Source organism: Podarcis erhardii (assembly GCF_964252035.2).
Source record: "Podarcis erhardii genome assembly, chromosome: 11".
NCBI classification, from domain to species: domain Eukaryota; kingdom Metazoa; phylum Chordata; class Lepidosauria; order Squamata; family Lacertidae; genus Podarcis; species Podarcis erhardii.
In genome coordinates this window covers 25,046,989-25,073,457 of record NC_138501.1, presented here as the reverse complement: position 1 = coordinate 25,073,457, position 26,469 = coordinate 25,046,989, and the positions used below count along the sequence as shown (strand labels likewise).

At 43.2% G+C, this 26,469-nt stretch overlaps 1 protein-coding gene across 5 annotated transcripts in view; it reads right to left on the bottom strand.

Moving 5' to 3' along the window:
* MCTP1 (multiple C2 and transmembrane domain containing 1) overlaps positions 1-24,561 on the bottom strand; it is a gene marked incomplete at its 3' end in the record, with an annotated part of 167,255 nt that extends 142,694 nt beyond the window's left edge. The window contains exon 1 of one of the 5 annotated variants that reach the window (XM_081880367.1): positions 21,150-24,561. In XM_081880367.1, coding sequence (XP_081736493.1) covers positions 21,150-21,905 — 756 coding nt within the window. In that variant the 5' untranslated portion in view covers positions 21,906-24,561. Of the gene's footprint in view, positions 1-5,322; positions 5,552-21,149 lie in introns of those variants that run through there. The other 4 variants (XM_081880364.1, XM_081880365.1, XM_081880366.1 and 1 more) reach the window with 4 other exon arrangements.
* Between the last annotated feature and the right edge of the window lie 1,908 nt (positions 24,562-26,469).

Here is a 26,469-nt window from a genome sequence, read left to right as displayed (position 1 = left end):
GTATACATGTACTTTGATAAGGGAACCTAAAGTTACTTTTTAACAAATTTAGAAGTTACCTATAGCTACAGCCTCTATGTTATGTACTGAAGTTCTCACCCTGGGCCAGCAGGGGGATACTGTAGATAGTTATGCAAATAAGGGATCGAAAGTGACGTTCAGTGATTGGATAGTTTTAGAAAATTGTTACAGTTACATTGTACTGCAGCTCTATATAAGCAGGCTGACTGAACCCTTCAGTTCAGTTCTGTCCTGGCCTGTGAATAAACAAGAGCTGTTTGAAGAATCGCTGTGTCGTCTGATATGTTCACCCACAACTTAACACTCTAGGTAATGTACAACTTATTACAGAACCTAACAGAACAGCATAACCAAATAGCTGATCAGTACAACATAACATTCTATGCAATAATTTCTTTTTAAAAAATAATGTTCCAAAGCACTTCTTAAGAGAAATGAGGAAAGTCTTTGCTGACACTGAAATGACATTAGATGAGCACCAAGACAAGTTTCTTTGGAGAGAATATTACACAGATGGGGGGGCATCACTGAGAAGGCTTTCTCTCCTGTTGCCTGCTTTCACACCTCAGAAGGCACTGGCAGGTGGAGGAGAGTCTCTTACAGCAACCTGAGAAAGATGTTCTCCCAGGCACTTGGGCCTCAGGTTAGGCAAGCTTTATAAGGTTCATATAGCACATTGAATTGGGCCCAGAAGAGAATCAGCAGCCAATGCAGATGGGCAGGGAATAGCATAATGCAATCAGAGCGTACAGTTCCTGTTAACAGCTTAGCTGCCATATTCTGCATCAGCTGAAGTTTCTGGCCTATTCTCAAAGGCAGCCCATGTACAGTGCATTGCAGTCATCGAACTAGGAGGTTACCAGTGCATAGACCACAGAAGCTCAGAATTTTTCCCCCCACCATAAACTCTATTTGTTGAAGCTATTTGTACAATTGCAATTTTACAAACGGTACAATACTTGCACCTCACCTTTGTACAATCTAGTCTTCGGTGCTTTTTATTGCCCCTCAAATCCCACCCTCATCCTGCCAAAACTTGGCTCCTGCTTGGACATTAAGGTAAGAGGGAACACTGGTCCTCTGAGAGATTTTCAATACTGGAAGAAGAGATAGCCACCACCTCCAGCAACCAGTCAAGTTTCTGCTAGTGGTGCCAAGGCCACTCAGCATCTCCAATGGTGAATAGGTTTACTTCTCACCATTTGTTGTCTCCCCAGTATAATGCTTCATTTTTCACCAACAGGAATGGGCAGTAGTCATCAACAAAATATTCTGCAACATGTGATTGCGGGTCCCCATTTGATTGACCTGCTTTCGGTTTTCTGCCCTCCAATTTAAAATATCCAGGGATAGACTATCATCATAATGCAAGGTTACAATTTGCTTGGCTCCAGAGGGAATACAATGTAGAATTCACAATGAATGGAGGAAAATCACTTTGTAGATAGGCGAACTATTTCAGGAAATTCAGGTCCCTTCCACATTGAATTTAGTACTAACCAAAGTTACTATCTGTCCTGATAATTATACTTTTTATTTTCTTTTTAAAAGCTATTCACACAATTACTAATTATGTTATTATTTATTCAGAATACCTATCTTCCATTTTATATTCAAGGGAGGCTCTCAAAGCATGTCTAGTTTTACCATTAGTGGACTGGCCATCTTTAACCTAGTTTGCTTGGCCTTTCTTAATGTCTGCATCTCAAATTTATGTATTTGCTGCAAATGACTAATCAAAATATTAAGTTTCAGAACTGTGACCAAAGACATTCAAATGACATGCTACTAAATTCATGAGTTTCCAGCCGTGGGTTATTTTAGAAGATGACTAATTACTTTGTGTAATCACAGAATGTTCGTGATGGATTAACTATATACAAAGTTTCTAAGCAATTTGTTCATTTGTGACAACTGCAAAATACAAAACTCAAAATTGTTTTCTTTACTCAGTAGTATTGTTTTCTTTGTTAAAAATAGAATCTACTGAAAGGAAAACAAATGCTGAAGTTAACTGAATAAGAATAGCATGGTGATTTGCAGCTGAGGACAACTAAGTATGATTAACAGTTTGCCAACAAGACATCCATCAGTGTTTAAATTAATATCTGTTCTTAAATTAGAGGACTTACTGTTCTATTAAGCATGCACAAAATATCTAAGTATGAAAATCTCTTAAGGGCTTAACTAACTTTTTTAAAAGAGTGAATGATTTTTTAAAATGCATTTCTTCAAAACCCATTAATAAATCAGAGCATATCACAATAAAGCATGTGAAGACTACACTTAAGCCTGTAGGTCAGGATATTACAACTGTTAAGGAATCAGGTGCAAATTGCATCAAGATAAAGCAAAGACAGCTGGGAGACCAGGGTTCAAATCCCCCATTCAGCCATGAAGCTCACTGGGTGATCTTGGGCCAGTCACTCATTCTCAGCCTAACCTACTTCACAGGGTTGTTGTGAGGATAAAAGGGGGGGGGGCTATGTGCAACACCTCAGGCTCTTTAGAGGAAAGATGGGCTATAAATGCAATTAAACACACACACACATTGTAATTTACTGAATGGCCATGACAACTGAACTCAGTATTATTTTTATTTTTATTTATTACCCACCCTTTACTGTAAGGTCCCAGGGCAGGTTACAGCATTAAAACATTTTTTAAAAAATTAAAACATCCCGTGCCAGTACTGGCATGCACCTTTATCCTGCAGAAATCCATTGTCATTACTTAAGTACGCTTTAATAATAAATCCAATCTGACATAAAAAATTCATATTTCGTGGATGCCACACAAAACTGGAATACTCAGCAGGATGGGCCTCAAGGAGCCTCATTCCAGGCCTAATTAGGTCCTGGTCCCGCTCTGCCCAGTGGTGTGTGGGCCAATGAGAAGCAAACAGGAACAGATTTGCCTATACCATGATCTCTGCTTGGGCCTGCAGGAGAATACTATGGGTGCAAAAGGAGACAGAGGAGGTAGAAGCCTTTATAAGACTTCCCCATTCTGGAGTTCAGGGACATTTTGCCCCACGGGATTCCCACCTGCCCACCCTCGAGTTAGACCCTTCACTGTGCAATTTGGGTAGCTGGTTGACAGGGCCAGAAATTATTTTTCTCTCTCAACCAGACTGGCCCGTGATTGGGTTTTTTCCCCACCTTTCCCTCAGTAAAAATTATGGATTTCTTTGTTAGGTGGAAGACTTTTGGGGGGGCAAAAATGGCATTGGGCTGGATCAACATAGTAAAAGGGGAGCACTTAAGGAGCCTGAGGGAGAATTGGCCATGGAACCCCCAAGCTCGGGTTGGGGTCTCTGCCTGGCTGAAATTCTCATCCCAGTCGCCCAGTAAGACCTTGCCAGCTTGACTTGCACCACAACAAGGTTCAGCATGGGCTGATTCCCATGGAATGGGTTTGTCTCAGTCCAACCCAGTGAATTCTATTCCACCAGCATTGGGTAGTTGAATGATGAACTGATCCTGGCCCTACAGCCATGCCAACCCCTATCTTGCCGGCTGCCAGTCAATGAAGCTTTGGCCTAATTTCATCTGCTGCCCTTCACATCATGCACCTACCAGAGGAAGATAAAAACAGTATCCAGATATTTGGGACTCACTCTGAAGTAGCAAAGTATTGGAACTTTAAAGCAGAAAGACAATTTGAGAAGACATTTTGTTGGAGTCTATGCAACCACAAGAACCACAAGTATCTCTGAGACAAGAATCTGGAGATAGATTCCTATCTGACCAATAGGTAAGTAGTTGCAGTTCAAGGCGGGTGATGAATAAAGATTCAGGCCAATTATACAGCCTTGAGAGGCTAATTCACCCTTAATACTGGTAGATAACCCTTTTAAGCACTCAGAGTTTGGAACTCTTAACAGTTCATTTAATGTTTGCATTCTGTAATTTATATTAGTTTATAGAGAACCATATCCCAAAGAATGAGTGTGCACAGGAGGGAACACACACAACTCAATTGATTTCAGAGGCCTTCTCCATTGTCTGTAATCTGAAAATCACATAACTCCCCCCCCCCCTTTTTTTTTTGCAGGATGGGATGACATTTTTATTATGCCATTAACAGCATTCAGGAGGAATTTTAAAAACATTCATGTTCACCCAGGCATTCAATGGCTGTAATATACTGTTCCTGGTAGCCTTGAAATTATTAGCTGTGACAATTACTAACGTGACAATTTTCAAATGTTCTTGTGTTTAAAATGTTTTATTTATATGTCTTGTTTATTTGTTGTTTGCTAGATGTCAACAACAACAACAACAACCAGTAGTAACCCCTTCTGAAGGGATGAGAGCTGCCAAATTATAGGCAAGTAAGTAGAGGGATTTTGTGCAATGAGGCATCCAAGTTTGCTTGTTTTTCATTTTTAAATCCACAAGGGATACCTTACCCTCTCTGTGACTTTGTGTGTACTTTTCATTATTGTGACATAAGACACAGGGTAAGTTCACTACAAAAGTTCAGAAACATAGCCGCACTCAATATTTGAGTGAAAAACACTGAGGCTTTTTTCTGTTGAAAATTGCCAGAGTTTTGGAAAGTAAAGAGCTTAACAGGACGGAACCAAGACCTGGACACCCAGCATTAAAAGGAGGTCCCAAGCATTTCACTAGGAGTGAACGGATCAGACTATTTCCCGCCTATATCAATTTTGCATGTTCATTTGTAAGTTTCATTTATAATTTGGTTGCCTTGTTCCTGTCTCTAAATTAAATCTGAGGGTTTTTTTAACAGAAACATTATTTAAGCAATTTTAAATAGCATTTTATAATAAAACACATATTTTCTCTCATTGTAATCATTTAAAAAATATCTTGACCTAAAATATATATTGTGCATTTTCCCACATTTTTTAGCCAAGAATAGTATAACAAAAATTGAAGAAGTAAGAAATCTGAACGATAATGGTGTTTTGGTTCACAAATTAGTTCAGGAGGTCAGTATGCACCAGTGTTGACAGATAACAAATTTCTCACACTTAGATATTGTTAGGTTGGTTACTGTCATTGCCTACATTAATATAAGATGTTATTTTAGAGGAGAGCTATCAAAACAAGCAGCACTGCTGCCATGGTTTCTTTTATAGTTGAATACCCCACAAAAATCATATTCATTTTTATTCTAATTCATACATACTCTTCCAGTTAACGTTTGTGTTGACGCTTAACACACACTTTCAGTAATCCACTTAATGTTATTAGAGAGAGGAGCAAATGCCATTAAGAGTGTGAATTATTAAAGCTTAGTGCAACTACTAAGAAAGGATGACCCACTTACCAGAGCATGCATGTTCTACACTTCCACACAGCATCTAGGACTTCAGCAGTAAATAAACACTGAGAACAGAATGGAAATAGCAAAGGCTAAAAGTTGAGGGCAAAGTTCCAGCATCAGTGTTTGGAAAGATTAGTGTCAATGCCTTTAGAATGCAACAGTCACATTCAAATATCTTAACGGGAACAATAAGATATCGCAGAAAAGATGATCACAGAAGGAACAAGATTACAGATGTGAAACACAACAATAGCAATATGCATACGTAAAAAAGGAGAAGTGAAGGCATGCGAACGCAGCTTCCTCTGCCACAGTAATTTTCACAATGTGGTTTTGTCTTTTCAGCAACAGGAACTGCTACAGCAGAAACAGTCCAAACCAATTGTGCACAGAGTTTCTTGCTTTGCAAATGCACAAAACTTCTTTTTAGATTACAGTCCAATTGCTCCCATTGAGCAACTTTCTTATTTATTTATTACAGCCGCTGAAAACAGAGAATCCCCGGACTAGGAAATTTAAATTCATATATCGATAGCAGGGGGAAACACTTTAAATTCATAATTTTGATGCTTCCTTCTGTAGTCAGAACAGCGATATGGGCAATATAAATAGAACAATCAAAAGAGATATGGAGGTCAGGAGGAACGATGCTTTATTTCACAATGGCAGCAATGTGTTGAGAGCTGAAAGCAGCAATATACTGGGAAAGACAGATAAAAGCCAGAAGTTTAACTAATAATAATAATAAGCTGGAGTGAAAAACGAAAATGAAAGTCCTAAAAAGACTGCATAATTATAGTAGTCTCTAAAGGACCAATAAAGTATTAAATGTGAAAGTCTTGAGACTGCGGTAAAAGGCCAACAAGGAGATGGTAAGAGGAACCTCCTTAGACATGAAGTTGCAAAGTTTGGGTGTGGCCATGGAGAAGGCCCTGTCCCTTGTCCCAACTAAATATCTGACTTGAAACTGACAAGAGCCTTTGCAGAGCTCTGTTTAGGTATTCATTTAATTACATGTAAACGTACGAGGGGGTCAAGGAAAAGATGCCAAACCCCATCTCCTTTATCCCATTTACAGCTCTCCATGAGTTTGGGAAAGAAGGAAGTGGTGAAGCTCTACTCAGGGAAGCTCCTTTTGATAAGTTCCCCCTATTTTCCCTGCCTTAATCCGGGCACTTGTTATAAACCTCTAATTAGCTCAGTAGAAGAAGGGGAGGGTGATGTGCTTCCGTACACTCTGCTCCCCCTCCTCACTTGAAAACTGGAACATGAGTCAATATAACTGGCAGATTGGGCCATCTGGAAGCTCCTCAAGTCTCCCCTATTTCCCTTCTGACACAGCATCCCTAGAAGCGTAGCTAGCTGCACACTAACACAAAAATGCAGGAAAGATTTGTGGCAGAAGAGGTGGAGGGGCAGGAGAGGCTGTTTACTTCAATTGCATAATTCATATTCAAAACAAAACAGCACCAGACACACAGTAACTTAGAACACACCACTGTGTTTCCCCTACTCATTGTATTCCTTATGCTCTCTCTATATCCAGGGATCTAATGTGGCATTGAAAGGCCCATAAAGTGTATTTTTGCACTGCCTTAAGCTCCAGCACTGGAAACAGAATTTATTCAGCAGACTTTGTATTTTAGGAGACTAAACGTGAGAAGATAGCACTTTTATTTCTTTTAAACTTTCCTGTGGCAAAGGCACAAACATGACGGGAACAAGTCCCTCATTTGTCATCTTCACTGCAATTCCATGTGTATGTTATGTGTAGGCTGCTTGACAGCTTCTGCAGTTGCGAAAGCAAACTGCCATATGGCTAGTCAACTACAGAGGGCACCTTGGGATTTAGTTTGGTTAAGGGCCAACTGTTAGCTTCCCTTTGTATCCCCCCCCCCCATTGAAATTCTATTCCCAAAATATATTCCTTGCAAATACAGACACACATAAATACTGAAACATTGCAGTTATACTAACTGCATTTGCTCTCTTTCACAAGAAAACACACCCTGCAGTGCTGGGCTGGTACAATACAATTGCCACCTCTATAGCTATTTATTCAGCTGTGAAGACAAATTTCAAAGTAAAAAAAGCCCCAGGGTCTCCTGTGTAGAATTCGATGCAGAGCACTATTAAGAGTTGTACTGTGAAGAATCATTGGGTCCCCTGTAAATCTGTTCCAACTGAGCAAACCTGTAATAGAGTGGGAGACAGTCTTTAGCCTGCCTGTTTCATTTAAAGAAAATCTTTCAGATCTTGTGCTTTGTGGCAGAATTTTATTTTATTTCTGACCCCTTCTCACCCAAGGTTTTCTCACACACCCCAAGCAAGTTCACTCCAAGTTTTTTCTTTTTCCTTTTAAATTGCACTGCTTGTTTGGAATTAGCAATAGCAGTGTTCTTATAAGGGGAGATAACCTCCGAATGCACTGAACCCTTTCCTATACATGAACACTGATCCCATGGCCTGCAGAACATGTGTGTATAGCACATATGTAGGAGCAAGGATTGAGAGATTTTATCTACAATCAGCAGTTTCTTAGTTCTTCAAAGAGGCAATTTCTATCCCTAAATGAAGGCTAGAATAAAGCAGAGAAGGTTAATATAGTAGCGACACAGATACTCAAGAGCTTGTCTGATAATATTATGGTTCCCTAAGGCAAATCCTATCAATACAGGTGACTCCCCAGTTACGTGGGGCTTACATTCCAGGCCCCGTGTGCACACGCAAAATTTGTGTAAGTTGTGAATAGCCTCTAAACACCTGGTTTTACCTGCTCTTCAGCTATCTCCCCTGCGCTCTCTCCAATGCAGACCAAAATATCCAGAGTTGAAGCTCCGGGGCCAACTGCAGGCCGGAGGACATACAGGAAAGCGGCTGTGGCAGCTGCGCTACCCACAAGTCAGCTGTTATGTGGGGAGGTTGAGCAAGAGGGAGGCTGAGCAGCCTAAACCAACTCCTGCTGACCCTCTCGTCTCTTCAACACTGAATAAATTCAGCGACTTTACATACACTTTTCACTGGACCAGCTACTGCAGAGTTAACTCACTTGCTGCTAACATTTCACCTATAAATAAAAATAGACCACAGGTTGCTGGTACCACTGACATTTGTATTCTCAATGAACATTGTTCTTGACACATAGCAAGCCTATTAATAAACTGCTGACTGTGTATTTCTGATTTAGAAAGCCTCTGAAATCCAGACATGTAATGTTGTTGAAGGCCTTTTTGAATAGTGGCTCTATATAAGCAGTAAAATACCCTGTACAAAAATGAGTCAGCCAAGTGACTGATAAACCAGTTTTAAGAGAGGGATTGGCTAACTAAAAGCAAACTAGGTATTACTTGTAATGCATCAGTACCAGCATACGCCCTCTTCAAGTATCAAGCACAATTTTATGGGGAAAGAATGGATAGCCCTTGTGTACCTATGTCTCTAAGCAGCTTAAAATTTTTATTTTTAAGAAAGCAGAAGGTTGGCTTCTGAACATCTTGTCAATAGTACCAACACACCATTTTCAGAATACATGTCAGTTCCAAAAGCTTCCCCAAGCCAAGGCTTCCCCCCTCAACACATTTTTGATAGTTTATATGCCACTCTTCATTTAAAACAAATCCAGTGCAGATTAAATCAGCAAGATATGCAGCATCTGCTAAAGAATGGTATGTGTTTTAAGAATGCTCCGTCACAACCCCATAAAATGGAATCACTGAAGAAGAAAGCAGAGATAAATTAGCACACATGTATATATCTATATGTATATATTTACTTTTCTTGGCTTGTCTTCTAAATGATTGCACCTGAGTTTCTTTCCAAAAAGCACCAAACAAATTACCATGAATCACTAGTCCAGGAATTCAGTACATCTTGCTGCACTCAGCAGCCAAAGTAATTATTATAGATCTACCTGTACATGAACATCTTACACTGTCAAAGGTACATTCGCCCAGTAATTCTACTGCTGCAAATGTGAGCGGCAAAGCCATAACTGTAACTAACTCTCTCATATGTAATTCAGTTAAAAAGGCATGCAGTATTTCTTTTGATCTATATATGGAAAGTGGCTGGGGTTGTTTTTTTTTCCTATTGAAAATAATACCATATGCTTTCCTTGTTGGTCTCAATCCAAGAAAATGGATAAGGAGCTTGAAGTGCAAATTGCTAAAGTGGAAATTGCTAAACAAGCAGAAGATAAGATCTCAAGTGCAACTCACTGATACACAGGATGGGGGCAGGGAGACAGAGTATCTGCAGTAGCATCTGGCTAGACTAATTTCCTTGGGGAGGCAAATACCTATATTGCAGTTAGAAGTCAGTGTTCAGAAGGATGGCAGTACCAAAAAGAGACCACTCCTAAAATAAGGTTATCTGCAGTGTGAAAAACCTATGTTTTTATAATCAAGTAATTATAAACCAAGTGTCAGAAAACATGGACAATATATTTACTGCATATACTGTGAGAATCTCATCCTGACACCCAGGAGTGGCTGGACTGGATAACAACTTGAGCCTCTGACTTGTTTGTTACATCCCCCCAGCATGGGGCACCGCAAAGAAGGCTAAGGCTTCTACTGTCTTAGTTAGTGCTGGTGTTTGCTTGGTTAAAGATAAAAACCAAGTATAGATAGGTGAATTATATGGATGGCAAGATTCAGGTTTGGGACAAGTGCTCTTTTGTGAGAGAACCCAAGCAGAGATTTAAAATCACAAACATGCAGCAAAGTCAAATGCAAAAATATAGGCTGTTTAACCTTTAAAATATCCCCCTCTAAGTTGCTTCCAAAGTTCCCCTCTTCCCTTAACATAGAAAGAGACCATACATTGGTAAGTTAAAATTGGTTTACTTACAAACCAAGGTCAGATTTATGTGCTTTTCCATACAGCAGTTAAGAACGCATAGTCAGTAAAACACATGTTCCAAAAGTGATAAATGTTTCAAAATTATTTGTATAGAAACACAAGGATAGCTTGCTTAAGCCATGGGATCTTAGTTTGGAGTGACCATCTTAAGACCTCCTTATTGGTAGAGTTCACATGGTGGAATGAGAAGAACAAAGGCTTAATAACCATCCTTCTCAAGGTGAGGTAGAATGTCCTGGCAGCACAGCTTACTCTATGGTCTTAACCCCTTCTTGCATTAGCTGTAAGCATGTTGGTTATATGAGGCTGCTAATCCAACAGTTAGAGTTTCGCTAAAGAATTTCTATCTTAAATATTGACACTTATTATTTTGAAAAGAAATCTAAGGCCGCAAACACATGAACATTTATTTGAGAGTAAGTTCCAGTCTTCAATGTAACATGCATAGGGTTACACTGTAAATCCACGAAGCATAATAAAAGTCTGAAGATCTTCAGAGCAACTGTCATTACAGAGCCACCTCAATGTCCAACGAACACCAGGGTTGACAACTCCACAGCAAGGGATGCAGCTTCAAAACAGAAACCACAACAGCAACTGCCTAGAAAACAGGCACTGCTTTTTCTTTCTAAATTCCAAGAGATGAATGAAGTCACCTTCACAGTTCATTATTCTGGTGTTTTACAGGCAGCAGCTCACCTCATTCCCTGCACCCAACTACTGAAAGCAATGTGAGAGAAAGTTCTTCCCCAACCCACTCCTGGGGCAGACTTCTACACATCCTCCTCCGATTTTCCAAGAAGTCAGGGAGAGAGGAAGCTATGTGTCTATTATTGACATTTCAGAGCTCACTAGGTAAAGGTACCCCTGATGGTTAGGTCCAGTCACGGACGACTCGAGGGTTGCATGTTCATCTCGCTCTATAGGCTTTGTCTTTGTCCGCAGACAGCTTCCGGGTCATGTGGCCAGCATGACTAAGCCGCTTCTGGCGAACCAGAGCAGCACACGGAAATGCCCGCCGGAGCGGTACCTATTTATCTACTTACACTTTGACGTGCTTTCAAAATGCTAGGTTGGCAGGAGCTGGGACCAAACAACGGGAGCTCACCCTGTTTCAGGGATTCAAACCGCCAACCTTCTGATCGGCAAGCCCAAGGGCTCAGTGGTTTAGACCACAGCGCCAACCGTGTCCCTCTCGAGGCTCACTAGTAAGAGGAAATTAAGACCCAAGTTTCCTCGGTCCTGATTATCTACAGTGAAATTCAGATATGCACAATGTAAGCTGAATATAATGTGTGTTACCCTTTAGACAGGAGAATACTGCAGGGTTCTTATATGGACTTCCTTCTCCACCCCTGAAGCCAGAGCAGCTCTCAGCAAAAAAAGGAAGAAAAAGAAATTCTTTCTAAAAGGAACCAAATACACTGAACTTTTCACATAAAATTATACATCATCACTGACCTACCATCAAAGAGGATGAAAGCTTGCAATATACTGAAAATAAAATCCAATAAAAATGGTCCCAAAGGAGAAACAATATTGAAAGTAAAAAGATTAGCTTCTCTTTGCACCTTACAAAGGACTGATGATTATGGGAAACAATGTGTGCTAGGAGCCAAAGTAAATTGGTTTTATGCTCTAGATTCAACCAAATGCCACAATGAAAGCTGGGAAGGCAGAATAAATTTAAGGTAGGAAAAAGATCAGGCCACCCCAGTGTATTCCCCCTCCCCCATCAACAGCTTTCTATTTGCATCAGACACACCACTTTTGTGGCTCACACTGGGCCAGAAGCATAAAGCACAACTGGAATCATAGAATCGTAGAGCTGGAAGGCTCCCCGAGGATCATTCTAGCCCAACCTGAATGATGGAAAGCAGTTGTGTGCTTTAAGTTCACAAGCTCTCTCTCCACTGCAAGGAATTACACCTAGGCAGTTGTTCATGGCTCCCATTTCCATATACCACAGATTCACTTGCAACATCTGAGAAATGCCTCAAGGAGAATCAAGAATCTGCATCCAGAAGATTTTCTAAACAAACAACAATGACAGCACAGTGGATTATGTTTCCGAGCACAATTCAAAGTGGTGGTGCTGACCTTTAAAGCCCTAAACGGCCTCGGTCCAGTATACCTGAAGGAGCGTCTCCACCCCCATCATTCTGCCCGGACGCTGAGGTCCAGCGCCGAGGGCCTTCTGGAGGTTCCCTCATTGCGAGAAGCAAAGCTACAGGGAACCAGGCAGAGGGTCTTCTCCGTAGTGGCGCCCGCCCTGTGGAACGCCCTTCCAGCAGATGTCAAAGCGATAAACAACTACCTGACATTCAGAAGACATCTTAAGGCAGCCCTGTTCAGGGAAGTTTTTAACGTGTGATTTTACTGTATTTTTGGTTTTTATGGAAGCCGCCCAGAGTGGCTGGGGAGGCCCAGCCAGATGGGCGGGGTATAAATAATAAATAAATTATTATTATTATTATTATTATTATTATTATTATTATTATTATTATACAAATATTAGCCAGAGTGTGGTCAAAGGGTAACCGTAGTCTACCACAGAATCCTTGTGAAAGCATGTCAGATCGCTCTTCTGCAGCACAGGAGCAAGTGGAGCAATACATTTTGCTGCCCTGTTCTCTTATATCATTCCCCCCCCCAACAAGTCCTATTGATTTCAGAGGGAAATGGATACCCCAGACTTAGTATGATGCTTTAGCAATTTCACAAATTTATATCCTGCAAAATGAAGCAGGCACCTTCTAGATGAAATCCAATACGAAAGCTACAAAAATCACTGCTCTGGTTATTGCTACTCATTGTTCTTTTGTCCTGTGTCATTACAGTTAATAACCCTGCTTCAGACAGATGCAGTTAGACAGGTCTTTCATAAGTAAAATGAAAGCTATTTATTAATTGATTTCCTGTAAAATTTAAGCAAAGGAAACATTTTAAATGAATAAATGCCCTAAAGCAAAATGCAGCCAAGAAAGAAATATATTTTAAGAACAAACATTTGGCACAGGGATTTTTTTTATCTTATTCCCCCCCGCCAAACATATTATCACGAAGAACCAAATTGAATATTACGTTTCCAATGTGGCACTATAATTGGATCACTTTATAAAATAATGGTATGGACAGAATAAAAAGGAACCTGTAGACAGGAATTTTTATAATGCAGCATAACATAATTAGTTAAAGCAATCTGTTCAGAACTGCAGCTATCACTCTCTCTAATAACCAAAACAAGTGATTGAGTGCCAATAGGAACAGAGCCAAAAATACAGGGTCATTGTGAAACAAGAGGAAGATATCAGCATGATCAGGGGAACCATGTATGCAAACTTAAAAAAAAAAAAAATATGTTTCAGCATCTAAGGAGAAAGTCCATCCAAAAACATTCCAGCGAGGCTTGAACATCCTCAGCAGCCACAGATTGTCAAACATCAGTTGGAAAAGAAAAATGGAAATCCAGGTCTGAGCTCTTTACAGCTTATACAACAAGGGCTGGGGAACCTTTTCATCCCAGGGGCCGCATTGTTTCTTGGTTGACCATATGAGGCTGCAGGTCAGTGGTGGACATGGACGAAACAAAAATGGGCACAACTACTCCCCCCACCCAACATAAAAATTACTTGTTTCCCCTTGTTTCCATTCTTCTATGCTTCTTCTCTCCAGTGACAACCCAGGAAAAGAGCAATCATTAGTTTCAAAGGTGACATGGGAAGAGCATTGCTGCCAAAGGCAATGATACCAACACAATGGATCAGGGCTGGAGGGCCACTTGGAAAGGCTTAACAGGCCAGATCAGCCCCATAAAGTGAAGAAGAAGAGAAGAGTTTGGATTTGATATCCCGCTTTATCACTACCCGAAGGAGTCTCAAAGCGGCTAACATTCTTTCCCTTCCTTCCCCCACAACAAACACTCCATGAGTTGAGTGGGGCTGAGAGACTTCAGAGAAGTGTGATTAGCCCAAGGTCACCCAGCATCTATCTGCATGTGGAGGAGCAGGGAATCAAACCCGGTTCACCAGATTACGAGTCTACCGCTCTTAACCACTACACCACACTGGCTCCCACACCTGACTTTTAGTATCTTAGAAGAGAGCCTGGGCAACAATGGCTATGCTCTACATTCACTGTCAAGAGGCAGTAATCAAAGGTGGGCAGAGTGCCGTTGTGCTCATGTCCTGCTTGCAGGCTTCCCACAAAATAGAGATAGAGTCACACTGAAGCAAGAAAGATATCTCATTTAAGCCTCCAAAAACAAACCCCGCAAAATTAGTCACAGGGGGCACCGAATCTGACTAGAGAAGTAGTGTTGGGGGAAGCTGTTTACTTCCCCACCGTTTTCCCCAACTAAATCCTACGCCATTTAGCTTAACTGCCCCTCCCCACCAACCTTTGTTTCTGCCATGTAAGAGAATATTCCTGGAAAGAATGTGATATATATATATATATTAGTCAAACACATTAGTCATGTACAGAACACAGCAAGTTTCGTACTGCAGTCCTATATCTGGAAGTAAACTACACTGAACTTAATGGGACTTCTGAGTAGAGGACTGCACTGTATCCGCTGATTGGCAGGCTGTCAGTTTCAGAACTACGTGCTGATTTTAAATGATCTCGAAAGGCACATCTACTTGCAATGAAATGAGTGTTCGTGAGAAAATCTATTTATAGCTGTAACATTTTGTATGCAACATTTCACCACACTGACAAGGATCCCTGAAGAACATCCTGAAAAATACCATCATGTTCACAATTTGTTTCAGAATTCACTCTCCATTAAGACTGAATTTCCTATGGTAGGTTAATCATGTTGGGTGGGCTTTTACTTTTTTACTTTTTTAAAAAAAAAAACCTCTTGGCAAATTCTTAGTTTGACAAAAATATGCATGTGCAAAAGTGAAAATTTGCAACATGCTCAGATTCAAGATCTTTCAGCTTATTGTCTCCTGTTACAGGAGCTCTACCTCCTAGCGGTTCCCTTGACTGCCATACGAAATATGCTACTTAACTCTCCTTTTCCATGCAACTGATTACCTCCTTTGTGTTATCTAATATCTTAGATTATGTCAACACATGCAGCAATATGGTGAGGTGAAATTCTGAGGTGAATGATTAAACTGCATCCCTTCCAAGTGCTGGTGAAGGTTTATACTCTTAAATTCTCCTGTACAAAGAAGAAATTCTATACAAATAGTCAACTACCACAATAAACAGAGAGCTAGTATACAACCACTTACTACAAATTAAAGTTCATACAAGTATCAAAATACACAAAAGTTTAAACATGCACCCCATATAAAAACAACCTTTCTGCCTTCTATATGGCACAAAAACATCTATTGGCAATGCTAATATTCTACATCAGGAATGCGAAACCTACAACCCTGCAGAAGTTGATGGACTCCCATGTCCTATAAGCTCCAGTCTGCATGACCAATAGTCAGGGATTACAAGAGTGGTAGCATCGTGAAGGCCACAGGATCCACATTTGAAGGAATGCATAACTCAGCCTCACTCTGGTGGTGCAATCCACACTGCCAACTCAGAAATCTTCTGTCTCATTCCACTGAATGCGTCGATCATAGCATGTCAACCTTGAGCACATGGCAAGGGTATTATGTAATTTTCTGCCGTGGGCTACATTAAGGTCCTAAGAGACAACACTAACAATAGTGACAAATTGAATGAAGATTGAAAGGCCAAAAATACATACATATAGACTCTCTCTCTCTCTGTTTGTGTGTGTGTGTGTGTGTGTGTGTGTGTGTGTGTGTGTGTGAAAATCACAGGCAACAGAAAATGAAGACTACCCCCTAATAGCCCAGTTGGTAGAGCATGATGCTCTTAATTTCAGAGTGCTGAAGAAGCAAACTCTGGAACCTCTATAGCAATTTACATTGGAGAGGAAACTGTTTTGATTTCTTTGCACAAGTCCCTGAGGGGGAAAGGCTGGCATGCATCATTAAGCATGGGTGGTAAAGACTCTTTGGGATTGGAAGGTCAGGTAGGGGCTTAAGAGATCCTTGCTAAATCATCAGTTTCCAATCCTTGCCACACACAGTCTGTAAATAAAGGATTTCTCTCCTAGGGAAGGGTGGGAATATTCCTTCCAAGGCACTACATGAGATTAATTTGTTCAGCACCCACAACTCAGAAGATTGATTCCCAGTAAGTATTAGACCTCGGTGTACATTATCCTACTTTCTCCTCCCTAGAAGCAAGCCAATAACCCTTAAGTAGGCTGATTTCCCCTTGTGATACTGAAGGTGGTATTATATTTACATCCAGCTCTTCTTCTAAATGGAGTACAGGGCAGAACAGATGTGTGCATCTGAATACCAGTTGCTGGGGAGCACAAATGGGGAGAACACTGTTCTTCTCATGGCCATAGAAGTCCTGCCTGCAGAACATCTTGTTAGTCACTGTGAGTCTAGAATGTGGAACTGGGTGGACCTTTGCTCTGAACCAGTAAGGCTCTTTTAGCATTATTAAGATACTGAACTGAGGCAACGGGGGGGGGGGGGGATGCCAAAACACATCTGAGAGATTTGCCCTTCTGCATATGCTAAGATTCCAATTCTTTCCTTAAGTCAGTCAGTTTCCATTACATTCTCACACACACACAGTAATGTTTAAGTAGGCAATGGTCTGAGTGCACACACAATTAGGGATGTTAAAAAGCTCATGTAAGCTACTTTTTCTGTAAGGAGCTCAAATGAGATAGGCATATAACAATGATATTCAAAATTCATCCACTATGCTTCCTGGATGGAGATAATTTAATGCCAAGAGTAATAACAACAAGAAAGTGAAGGATAATACTCAAAAGCAAGTCTGCCAGCGAAAGATTCTCTGCCACAGGAATGGTCCACCTCAGGGGAGGTGGAACAACCTATCACCCTGGGCTACAAACTTCTTCTCTCCCAGGCTATACAACTCAAATGCAGACTTATAACGAAGGAAGCGTGCAGGTGGGGTCTTCAGATCACAATGTACAATCCTAAGGTTGCAAATGCAACTTCCAGAAATAGTGCCACATAGATATGTTCTATTTCTGACCAATGCATTTTTTTTCTTATTCGTTGCCCCACTCACTTTCAATGCGTAGATCAAATTATTGAATTCTGGGGAGTAAAATCAGGTGATGAACCAAGCCATGTTCCTCAGCTATTTTGCCACACACAGTTCAAAATCAAGAATTGAGCACCTGCAGAGTTCTTGCCCCTGCCTCATCCATTTCCATGACTACTAGCAGCCAAACCTATTTGATTTGTATAGCTGTAGGTAAAGGTAAAGGGACCCTTAACCATTAGGTCCAGTCACGGACGACTCTGGGGTTGCAGAGCTCATCTCACTTTATTGGCCGAGGGAGCCGACGTACAGCTTCTGGGTCATGTGGCCAGGATGACTAAGCTGCTTCTGGTGAACCAGAGCAGTGCACGGAAACGTCGTTTACCTTCCCACCGGAGCGGTACCTATTACCTACTTGCACTTCATGCTTTCGAACTGCTAGGTTGGCAGGAGCAGGGACCGAGCAACGGGAGCTCACCCCGTCGTGGAGATTCGAACCTTCAATCGGCAAATTGAAGGTTTACTGAAGCCAAGGGAAAAACACAAATGTATACAAAGTTGTTGCCTAAGATTATCTCTCACTTTTTCTATTTTAGTCTAGAGACCTCGGAAGCTTGCTACTTGAAGTTCAACTCCCATTGTTTTGACAGTGCCCTAAAGAGCTTCCAAGACACAATGCTTTGCAAGGATTTTATGTATTCAGCTATCAAGTTTTCTCCAAAAAAAAAGAAGTATGTGCACAGATGGAGCTAGTATAATTGATTTTTGTAACCACATAGGCATTAAGAGTAAACAAAAGTAGTAATAAATCATGCTCAAGAGAACAGCAAGAGTGGATTCCAGAAGACAGATTATGCAACTAGTGCCATTTGTTTAGAATTGTACCCTTTATCAGGGCATAATTATGCCAAGCAAGGTGTACAAAGGATTTCCCCCCCCCAAAGACAACTGCAAAAAGAACATTGATTTCTCATAATCCTTCTAATGAGCTTCAGCTTTTCCATCATACAAACCTACCATAATGTGCCTTCCCATTGCTACTATGCTTCCAGGACAAACTAAATTAAATGCACAGAAACACCACCTATTTTTTACAACTGTTTCATCTTTAATCTTGTGTTTAGAGTTAAATTTCTAAAATCTAAAGAGAAGTGTTAAATGTATATGTACGGTTTAAGAAACCAACTCTGCAGCATAGATAATATGATGTAGCAAAGTAAAGGATGTTGTCTTATGCACACTTGCCTAGAAGCATGCTCCATTTCAATCAACAGAGCTAACTTCCAAGTTAATGTGCTAAGAATTAGAGCATGAGTAATAATGCTTTCAGACAGCAGCCCTCCAATTGCTACTTGAAGCATTCCAACTGACCATGAGAATCTTGTTGACATCAAGAGTTAATGGATTAAGTCTATACTTCAGAAACATATAGTTTATTATACATATTTTTAGGGGAGTTGCTGAGCTTTATGCTGTTTTGGTTTATTTTATCTTGCTTTTAGAGAATTTGAATGGATGGGTAGTGTACAAATTTAGTGACAACTACAGCAAATAGTCTAAAAAGGAAATATCACAGATTTTAGTGTTACTTGTACATGGTACTGTGCACATAAGGTTAACAATACACTTAATTTCCAAGGCATTGTAACCAATTAAGCAGGTCCTAGACCAGGATTTCCAACGTTAACTTTTATTAATTCTTTATATGAAACACAGGGTTGAAATCCACTCCGGGGTATAGTTTTCATTGCAAAAAAATATCATGGTTCTTCTAATCTATTGTCACCTGCATAGTAATAAACAACGTACCCATAGTTCAGCCACTTACTACTGACAGTTTTCTTTCTGCAAAGAACCACATGGGGCAAAAGACATTGCAAGGCAACCAAATTAATCTTAAAAATGGAGGGGGGGGGGTAAGGTGGCGTTTTTTTAAAAAAACCAATGTAAGTTAGCATATTGGAGTAAAAATTTTCCATGTGATTTTTCTAACAAAAGCCAACCCAAAGAAACAGATTTGTCTTTCTTCTAACACACCACTCATTGGTTTATTTCAGGACATTTTACCCACCCCCACCCAGAATACATCTAAATTTGACTCATGCTTTTTCAAGCAAAAAGTGATGGAGGGAAGCAGGTTAATCACACGTTTACTCAGAAGTAAATCCTATTGCGTTCAGAAGGTCTTACTCTTAAAGCGCACATGTATCACTGCCACAATATTTTTTCATGACCTGACAGTTTATAAATACTTGTAGTTATAAATAAAATAAGATACAATGAAAGTCAGTTGGGGGGGATTACCCAAATACGACTGTCATTTTTTCCCTTTATGAAGGTTAAGAATATTGTTGGCATTTAAGTCCAAATTGGGAGGGGGGAGAGGCAGATGTCTCTCAGAGGTAGTGAAGGTAGTACTCCTTCTGGTTTGTGCACATTTTCTGTTTAGCTAAGGAATATTTAACCTATGGAGTACAAATATCTCCTTTTAAAAGAAATCATCTCATCTTCAAAATATTTATATATGTTGTTTCTAAAAGGGGATTGATTGCACAAGTGGATGGAACAAGTAGCCTTGCGGCTGTCTCAAAATACTGATACTACGAATTACTTTGCACATCATGCTGTTAATGTAGCTGCATGCAAATATCAGAGTAAGTCTATATGCACTCAGTATCTCACACCAATCTCACAGTAAGCATGAATGAAATAAGTTACCTGCACAGAAGCAGCATAGGTTCTCTGCATGTGTCCTGCCTGAGCCATCATTTCTTCATTCAGATTTAGACATCAATCTTATTCAGAGCTTATTTGCTGACAAAGGCTCTGACATCATATAGGGTGGGAAAATCCAAATGCTGCAACCACTGCAAATATTCCCAACTCTAATCTACACTCTGTATCTCTCTAGTGTCAGACGTTATACATCCAAGCTAACTGCACTCCAGTAAACACACAAGTAGATTACTTCAATGTCAAGACCAGTTTCCAGTGTACAAACCTGCTGTTTAAGAAAACGAGCCAACTGCATATTCTTATGTGTACAGGTGTTAACATCTTTCACCTGCCTGGACCTTCCTACATAACCAAGTGTAAAACATTTTTTCCAGAATTAAAGAACACCTGAACCAAAATTCCTCCACTGCCCCCCCCCATGAAAACTTTGCAAAGAAAATGTTGCCAAGTGGTCTTGGTGAAGATACCACATGACTACTGGGGGGGGGAAGCAAACTAGTGCTCAAAGTTGCTATTTTACAGGACAAATGTGGGGGGGGGGGTCAGAAAAAGCTGAACATCCAGCAAGCTACCCAAATATGTCAAGTTGAACTGCTCCTAAGTTAACACCTAGCCCTTGGGCCAAGGGTGTACACTTTTTGATACACCGAGAAACTGTGGCTGGAGCAACAGCCACCAATGCACTCCTCTCCTCAAAAAGATAAGTTTTTGGTCCTTGCCAAACCTTGCCACATTCACACAAAGGCACCTAGTTTGCCTACTTTTTATGGTTATGTACAGTAATACAAAACTACAACTACCTGTACACCCTTGAGTATGGATACCAATCCATGGCCAACTTAGGCCAAAGTTTCCTGTGTTCCATCTAGTACTGTCATGGAAGTCCCCAATCAAGTACCCCGTCTATGCATGCATGGAGAAATAACTTAATTCTTTGTCCTTTCCCCATCACATTTAAGTGAAACACAAATCCAGGTTCAGACGCGAAGCACGTGAACCTTTTAACCCTTTCCTGACCCTCAGGAGTCGGGGGTGGGGGGAAGTTGCCAAAACAAAAGCCCCTGCCTCCCAAACCGAAGGGGGAAACCCCCAGCATCCACGCAAGCAGCGGGGAGCCAAACGTCGCCCCCTCCCCTCCAGCGACTCACCGCGGGGCTGCCACTGCCCTCCCTCGCTCTGGCCTTGCCCTTGGGGGGCGACTCCTGCAGCAGTTGCTCCAAGCAAGCGGTGCCCGGCAGGGAGGAGCTCTTCTGGTGGGACAGGTGCGCCCCCGGCCGGGGCTGCGGCGTCGGCGTCGGGGGAAGCTCCTCCCCCTTCTCGGCTTGCGGGGCGCCATCCCCGCCGCGCCCCCTGTCGGCTCGGGCGGGGGCGGCCGGCGACGGGCAGAGCGAAGAGGACGCCGAGGAGGAGGAGGCGGCGGCGGGGCGCGCGTCGTCGGGGCGGCGGCGGCCCTGAGGCGACGGCGGCTGCCCCCTGCCCTGATGGTGGTGGTGCAGGATGTGCTCCCTCAGGCGGCGCAGCGCCGAGCCGGCCTCGCTGCTCACGGCCTCCAGGGGCTCCGCCGAGGAGCAGCAGAGGTTGGGCTGGGACGACGAGAAGACGCGGTCCAGCACGTGCTTCCTGCGCCTGAAGCCGCTCCACTTGACGGCGCCGCCGCTCAGCAAATCCCCCTTGGCCGCCGCCGGCTGTTCAGGCGGCGGCTGCTGCTCGGCTCGAGCGCGAGGAAGCGACGGCGAGGTCTCCGCACTGCGGCGCTCGGCGGCTGCCGCTTTGCCGCCTTTGCTCTTGCCGCCCAGCTGCAGGTTTCTCCACAGCCGGGCCTGGAAGGAGGAGGAGGAGGAGGAGGAGGACGGCGCCGGCTCGGGGTCGCTGGGCTTCTCCGCCGCTGCTGCCTCAGGCTCCATAACCGTCTCCGCCTCCTGGTCTCTTGGCCGCCGCCTCCTCCCGCTTCTCCACAAACGCCACCACCGCCGGCGTCTACTGCTGCGGAGGCAACAGCAGCAGAGCCCGGTGGAGCCTGGAGGCTTCAATCCAGGCCGGCTGAAGGAAGAGGCTGAGCGCTGGCCGCCTCAGCCCCGCGATAGGCGGCTACCTCAGCGGCGTGCCCCGGCTGCGGCTCAGTCTGGGTGCACCACCCGCAGGGTGGCAGCCGCGAGTGGGCGCGAAAGAGGAGGAGGAGGAAGCAGCAGCCGTCGTCGTCGCGTGAGGCGTCGCAAGCCAGCAAGGAACGCGCCTCCACCGAACTTTGTGTCTCGCGCGCCGGACTTTTCTCGCCCTACTCGCAGCTGCTAAGTCACACGGACCGCGCAGGCTCGTGCCGGCTGACTGACGGGGCGGGGGTGGGGGAGGGTGATTAGATTAATGACAGACACGTGCGCGCTCGCTGGAGGCAGCTGGCCAAAAAGGGAGGGGGTGAGGGAAGGAGGCGGGGAGGAGGAGGATCGCGGCGATGGGTCAGCATGGAAGATGGGCGGTCGGCTGAGCTCAGCCTTCACGGAGGTGCAAGAAGAAGAGGAGGAAGGCTCCAGGGCGGGACCCAGAGGCGCTGGGTGCAGATAAGGGGAAGGAGAGACGCTGGTTTGTACTGGCCCGTAGAGGATGGATGCATATGGAATGAGATAACCGGGAGACAAGGCAGACACGCACAACTCATGCTAGCCCACAAGCCAAGTTAGAGGTTAGAAGGGGGGTGAAAAGTGGAGCGTGAATATCGCCTCCAGGTGAAGAGGCATTTCCTTTTTATCCTGTCTCCGTCACTTTCATTGGCTCCTAGAAGCTCCACTGGAGGCATTGGACAGGGTACCCTGCAAAAAAAAAGTGGGGAGGAGAAGGTGGGTTGGGGTCTACTGGTACTAGATCTCTGGCTGATCTGTAAGGGATTTGCTAGGTTTTTTTAGTTGTTGTTTTTTTAAAAAAGTAGACCCCACAAGCCGGAACCCTGCACAATACCAGTACGCAGGTCTGGCCCAACTTTCTTTTCTGCTGGATGTGAAGGACAATATTCTGTCCCTCTCTCGCTCTCATATATATACATATGTACACACAAACACAGCCAACCAGGTTGCCTGATTAACCTTAGGGTATGTTCACATTGGGATGCGGGTGGCGCTGTGGGTTAAACCACAGAGCCTAGGACTTGCTGATCAGAAGGTTGGCGGTTTGAATCCCTGCGACGGGGTGAGCTCCCATTGCTCGGTCCCTGCTCCTGCCAACCTAGCAGTTCGAAAGCACATCAAAGTCAAGTAGATAAATAGGTACCGCTCCGGCGGGAAGGTAAATGGCGTTTCCGTGCACTGCTCTGGTTCGCCAGAAGAGGCTTAGTCATGCTGGCCACATGACCCGGAAGCTGTACGCTGGCTCCCTCAGCCAATAAAGCGAGATGAGCGCTGCAACCCCAGAGTCAGCCATGACTGGACCTAATGGTCAGGGGTCCCTTTACCTTTTTATGTTCACATTAGCAACTTAAAACACAGCAAGGTCATTCTCCCCCTGCCCCGCATTTCATGCCACATTTGCAGAGTGATGTTCACCTGAGAGAGGGGCCTTTGTGATGTCTTCATTTGACCCACATGACCTTTTTGGTTGCCCCACTCCTGCAACCTCCCAAATCCTATTTGTGATGCTGTGATCTGCACATGGGCACTCATCTTCCCGTGTGCAATGGCTGTCTCAAATGTTCACATTACTGCTTACTCCACATCCTCATTTCTATTAGAATTGATTTGAAAGGGAAACACATCAAGCAACAGTATTGACAATAAACTACAAGACTGGTATGGATTGTGCCTAAAGTTGTGTGAATGTGGCTTCAAAAACTAGCAGTAGGAGCACACTGGATGCAGAGTAAGCGGTGATGTGAACATACCCTTCTGAGGACAGTAAGCTAGCCGAGAGGGTCAGGGCACACTGTTTTATGTTGTGAACTGCCCTGAGATCTTTGGATGAAGGGCAACATATAAATTTAATATCAAATAATAATAATATGATGTTGCAAATGCAGCTGCTCTGGCCACCAACATTTTGTTACCATTCATTTGCCACTCCACCTGGTTCCTGCACTCTTTACCCACTCAGACAGCTGCTCCTATGCAACAGCAACAGAGTGCATGGCATGAGTAGAGCAACATGTGCACACACATGATGCATGCCAGAGCACATGGCCTGAGCAGGTTTACCAATCTGCCTGCTTACTTGGTTTGGAGTGTTCTCCAATGGCACTGACTGTAATGCATTAGTAGAAGGTGATTAGACAACACAGACAGGCTGCAAAGGATAGCAAGATGCAAGAACCGGCACTGCTGGGGCACCAGGTTGGGAGGATGGGAGCAGCTCAAGAGGAATGGCCAGGGGAATCAACACCCCTCTGTCTCTGTGACCCAACACATGCATTTCCCTCTGCCTAATGATAGGGCCAGTCCTCAAAAACATTGCTCTGCAAGTGGTGTTTTGACAACCCAAAGCAGGTCCACTGGAACCAGGTAATTTTCAACAAGCTTTGCTGAAGCAACTGAGCAAAAGCTGCCCTCTGGATCCCATATTGGATCCTGTAACATATTGGATAGCAGGATCCTGTACCATATTGGATAGCAGGCTCAGTTTATTTCAGTACTCTGACCAAGAGAAAAGTGGGGCATCCTAGGCAGAGCATTGGACTATTACTGCAGAAATCAGAGGATCAAATCATGCAGATTTTTATATGTATTTTTAAAAGCCCAATTCAGTGGGGAAACGGGATGGAATTCTGATAATTGCCCCACCCCACTTTGTATTTTTTTTATATATATAAAAAGATATGGTTTCTAATCACAATATTGAAATAGCGTGCAGTCGGTCCCTCATCACTGTCTCACCTGAGAGCTCTAGTTTCCTATGCAGAAGCTGCCTGCAAGGGAAAACGAAGGAAGCTCTTCTGCTGGTTCAGCAGCTGCAGTTCCAGCCATCTGTCAATGCAGCCAGTGGTGTTTTGAGAACGGAGTGAAGAGAGAGACAAAGAAGAGGCAAGTTCATGTTTCAGGCCAGTCCCTCTGTCACATCCAAAGCCTACTTTCTCTTGTCCGGTGATGCAAACGGGTTATATGATTCCCAAATGACTTATCAAATGTTACATCATGCTATTCTGCCCTCAGCGCCCCCCCCTCCCGTTGCAATCACATTTAGGAACAATGAGTCATAATGAAAAGACTGTACTTTTTTATCATCAACTTGTAGATACCAGATTCTACTGAGATTATGTTTGCCTTTTCATCTGGGGGTTGGGAAGAAATGGATGCTCAGCATTTTAATTTAGACCAAAAAGGCATGTTCTATTTATAGTAGCACAAATGTCATATTCTCTTTCATTGCACAGAAATGTGCCCAGTCTTGGATCTCCAACCTGTTCCGCATGACTGCCTTGAGCCGCTGCAATGCAAAGCCCTCTCCAGCTGTGTGTGTGTTTGTTTGTTTTTTTACAGGGGCCTCAGGCCGCCTGAGAGGTTTTATTTGCTCGCAAGAAATACTAGGATTTTGCAGATGGATTCTACTGCATGAAAGGAAAGGCTCAGAAATTTCAAGCAAGTGACTTCTTGTAAAACTAATTTGACTGAAAACCCCAGAACTGTGGACTTTTCTGCTACGCGTGCTGCTTCTCCGGGAGCTTTTGACTCATTCTCTGCCTCCAGCAGTATGCTCATATGATGTGCTCTTCCCAACTGAAGCTGCGAGTCTCTGAAAGCATTCCCTATTAATAGGAACTAAGAGGACAACTAACTGCACCTCAGAGAGCCACCCGCCGTTAAAGTGAAACACCAACTCAATTAGTGGGGATAGAGAAGCAGGGGTGGTGTATCTACAGAGCTTATCCCTCCTGATTTGATTCAGGATAGGTGGTTTAGCAAAGCATAGCTTATTACCCATTTTGAATGCGCTGCTCACTTTCCAGCTGACTTTTTGTGCTGTTCCATGTTGAATAGCAAAATGGAGGCAGAACTATAATACAAATTGGGTAGCCAAAAGGCAGAAATCAGTATTAGCTTTGCAAGTAGCTATAGGGTCAGAACGTGCTAGTTTGTGTAATGGCAGGGAATGGTAAGAAGAAAAGCGCTTTACTCACCCAAATGCCTCCCCAAAATACGAGAGAAATTTGTTTCCCTACTTTTATGATGAGCTAGCATGCCCAGAGACAGGACTGGTGGTATAATGAGGCAAGCTGAGACACTTGACTCAGGTGGCAAGAGTGGGAAATTGCCCCTCTTGAGGCAAGCAAGCTTGTCTTACCTGCTGCGGCAGCCTTGATGCCACCATAAAGCCTTTGAGGAATCTATGAGGCTGTCCACCTCACACTGAGGAAGGGCCAAGAGGGGTCCCGCCTCAGAGTGAGGCATTCTGAGGAGGTATCCAGGCAGGTGTCCGGACTGCTGCTGTTTTGCTAAGGTGGGGTTGCCATAGTTCTAGAAGTGAAATTCAGGATGGAAAAGTTGTTGAGCCTTT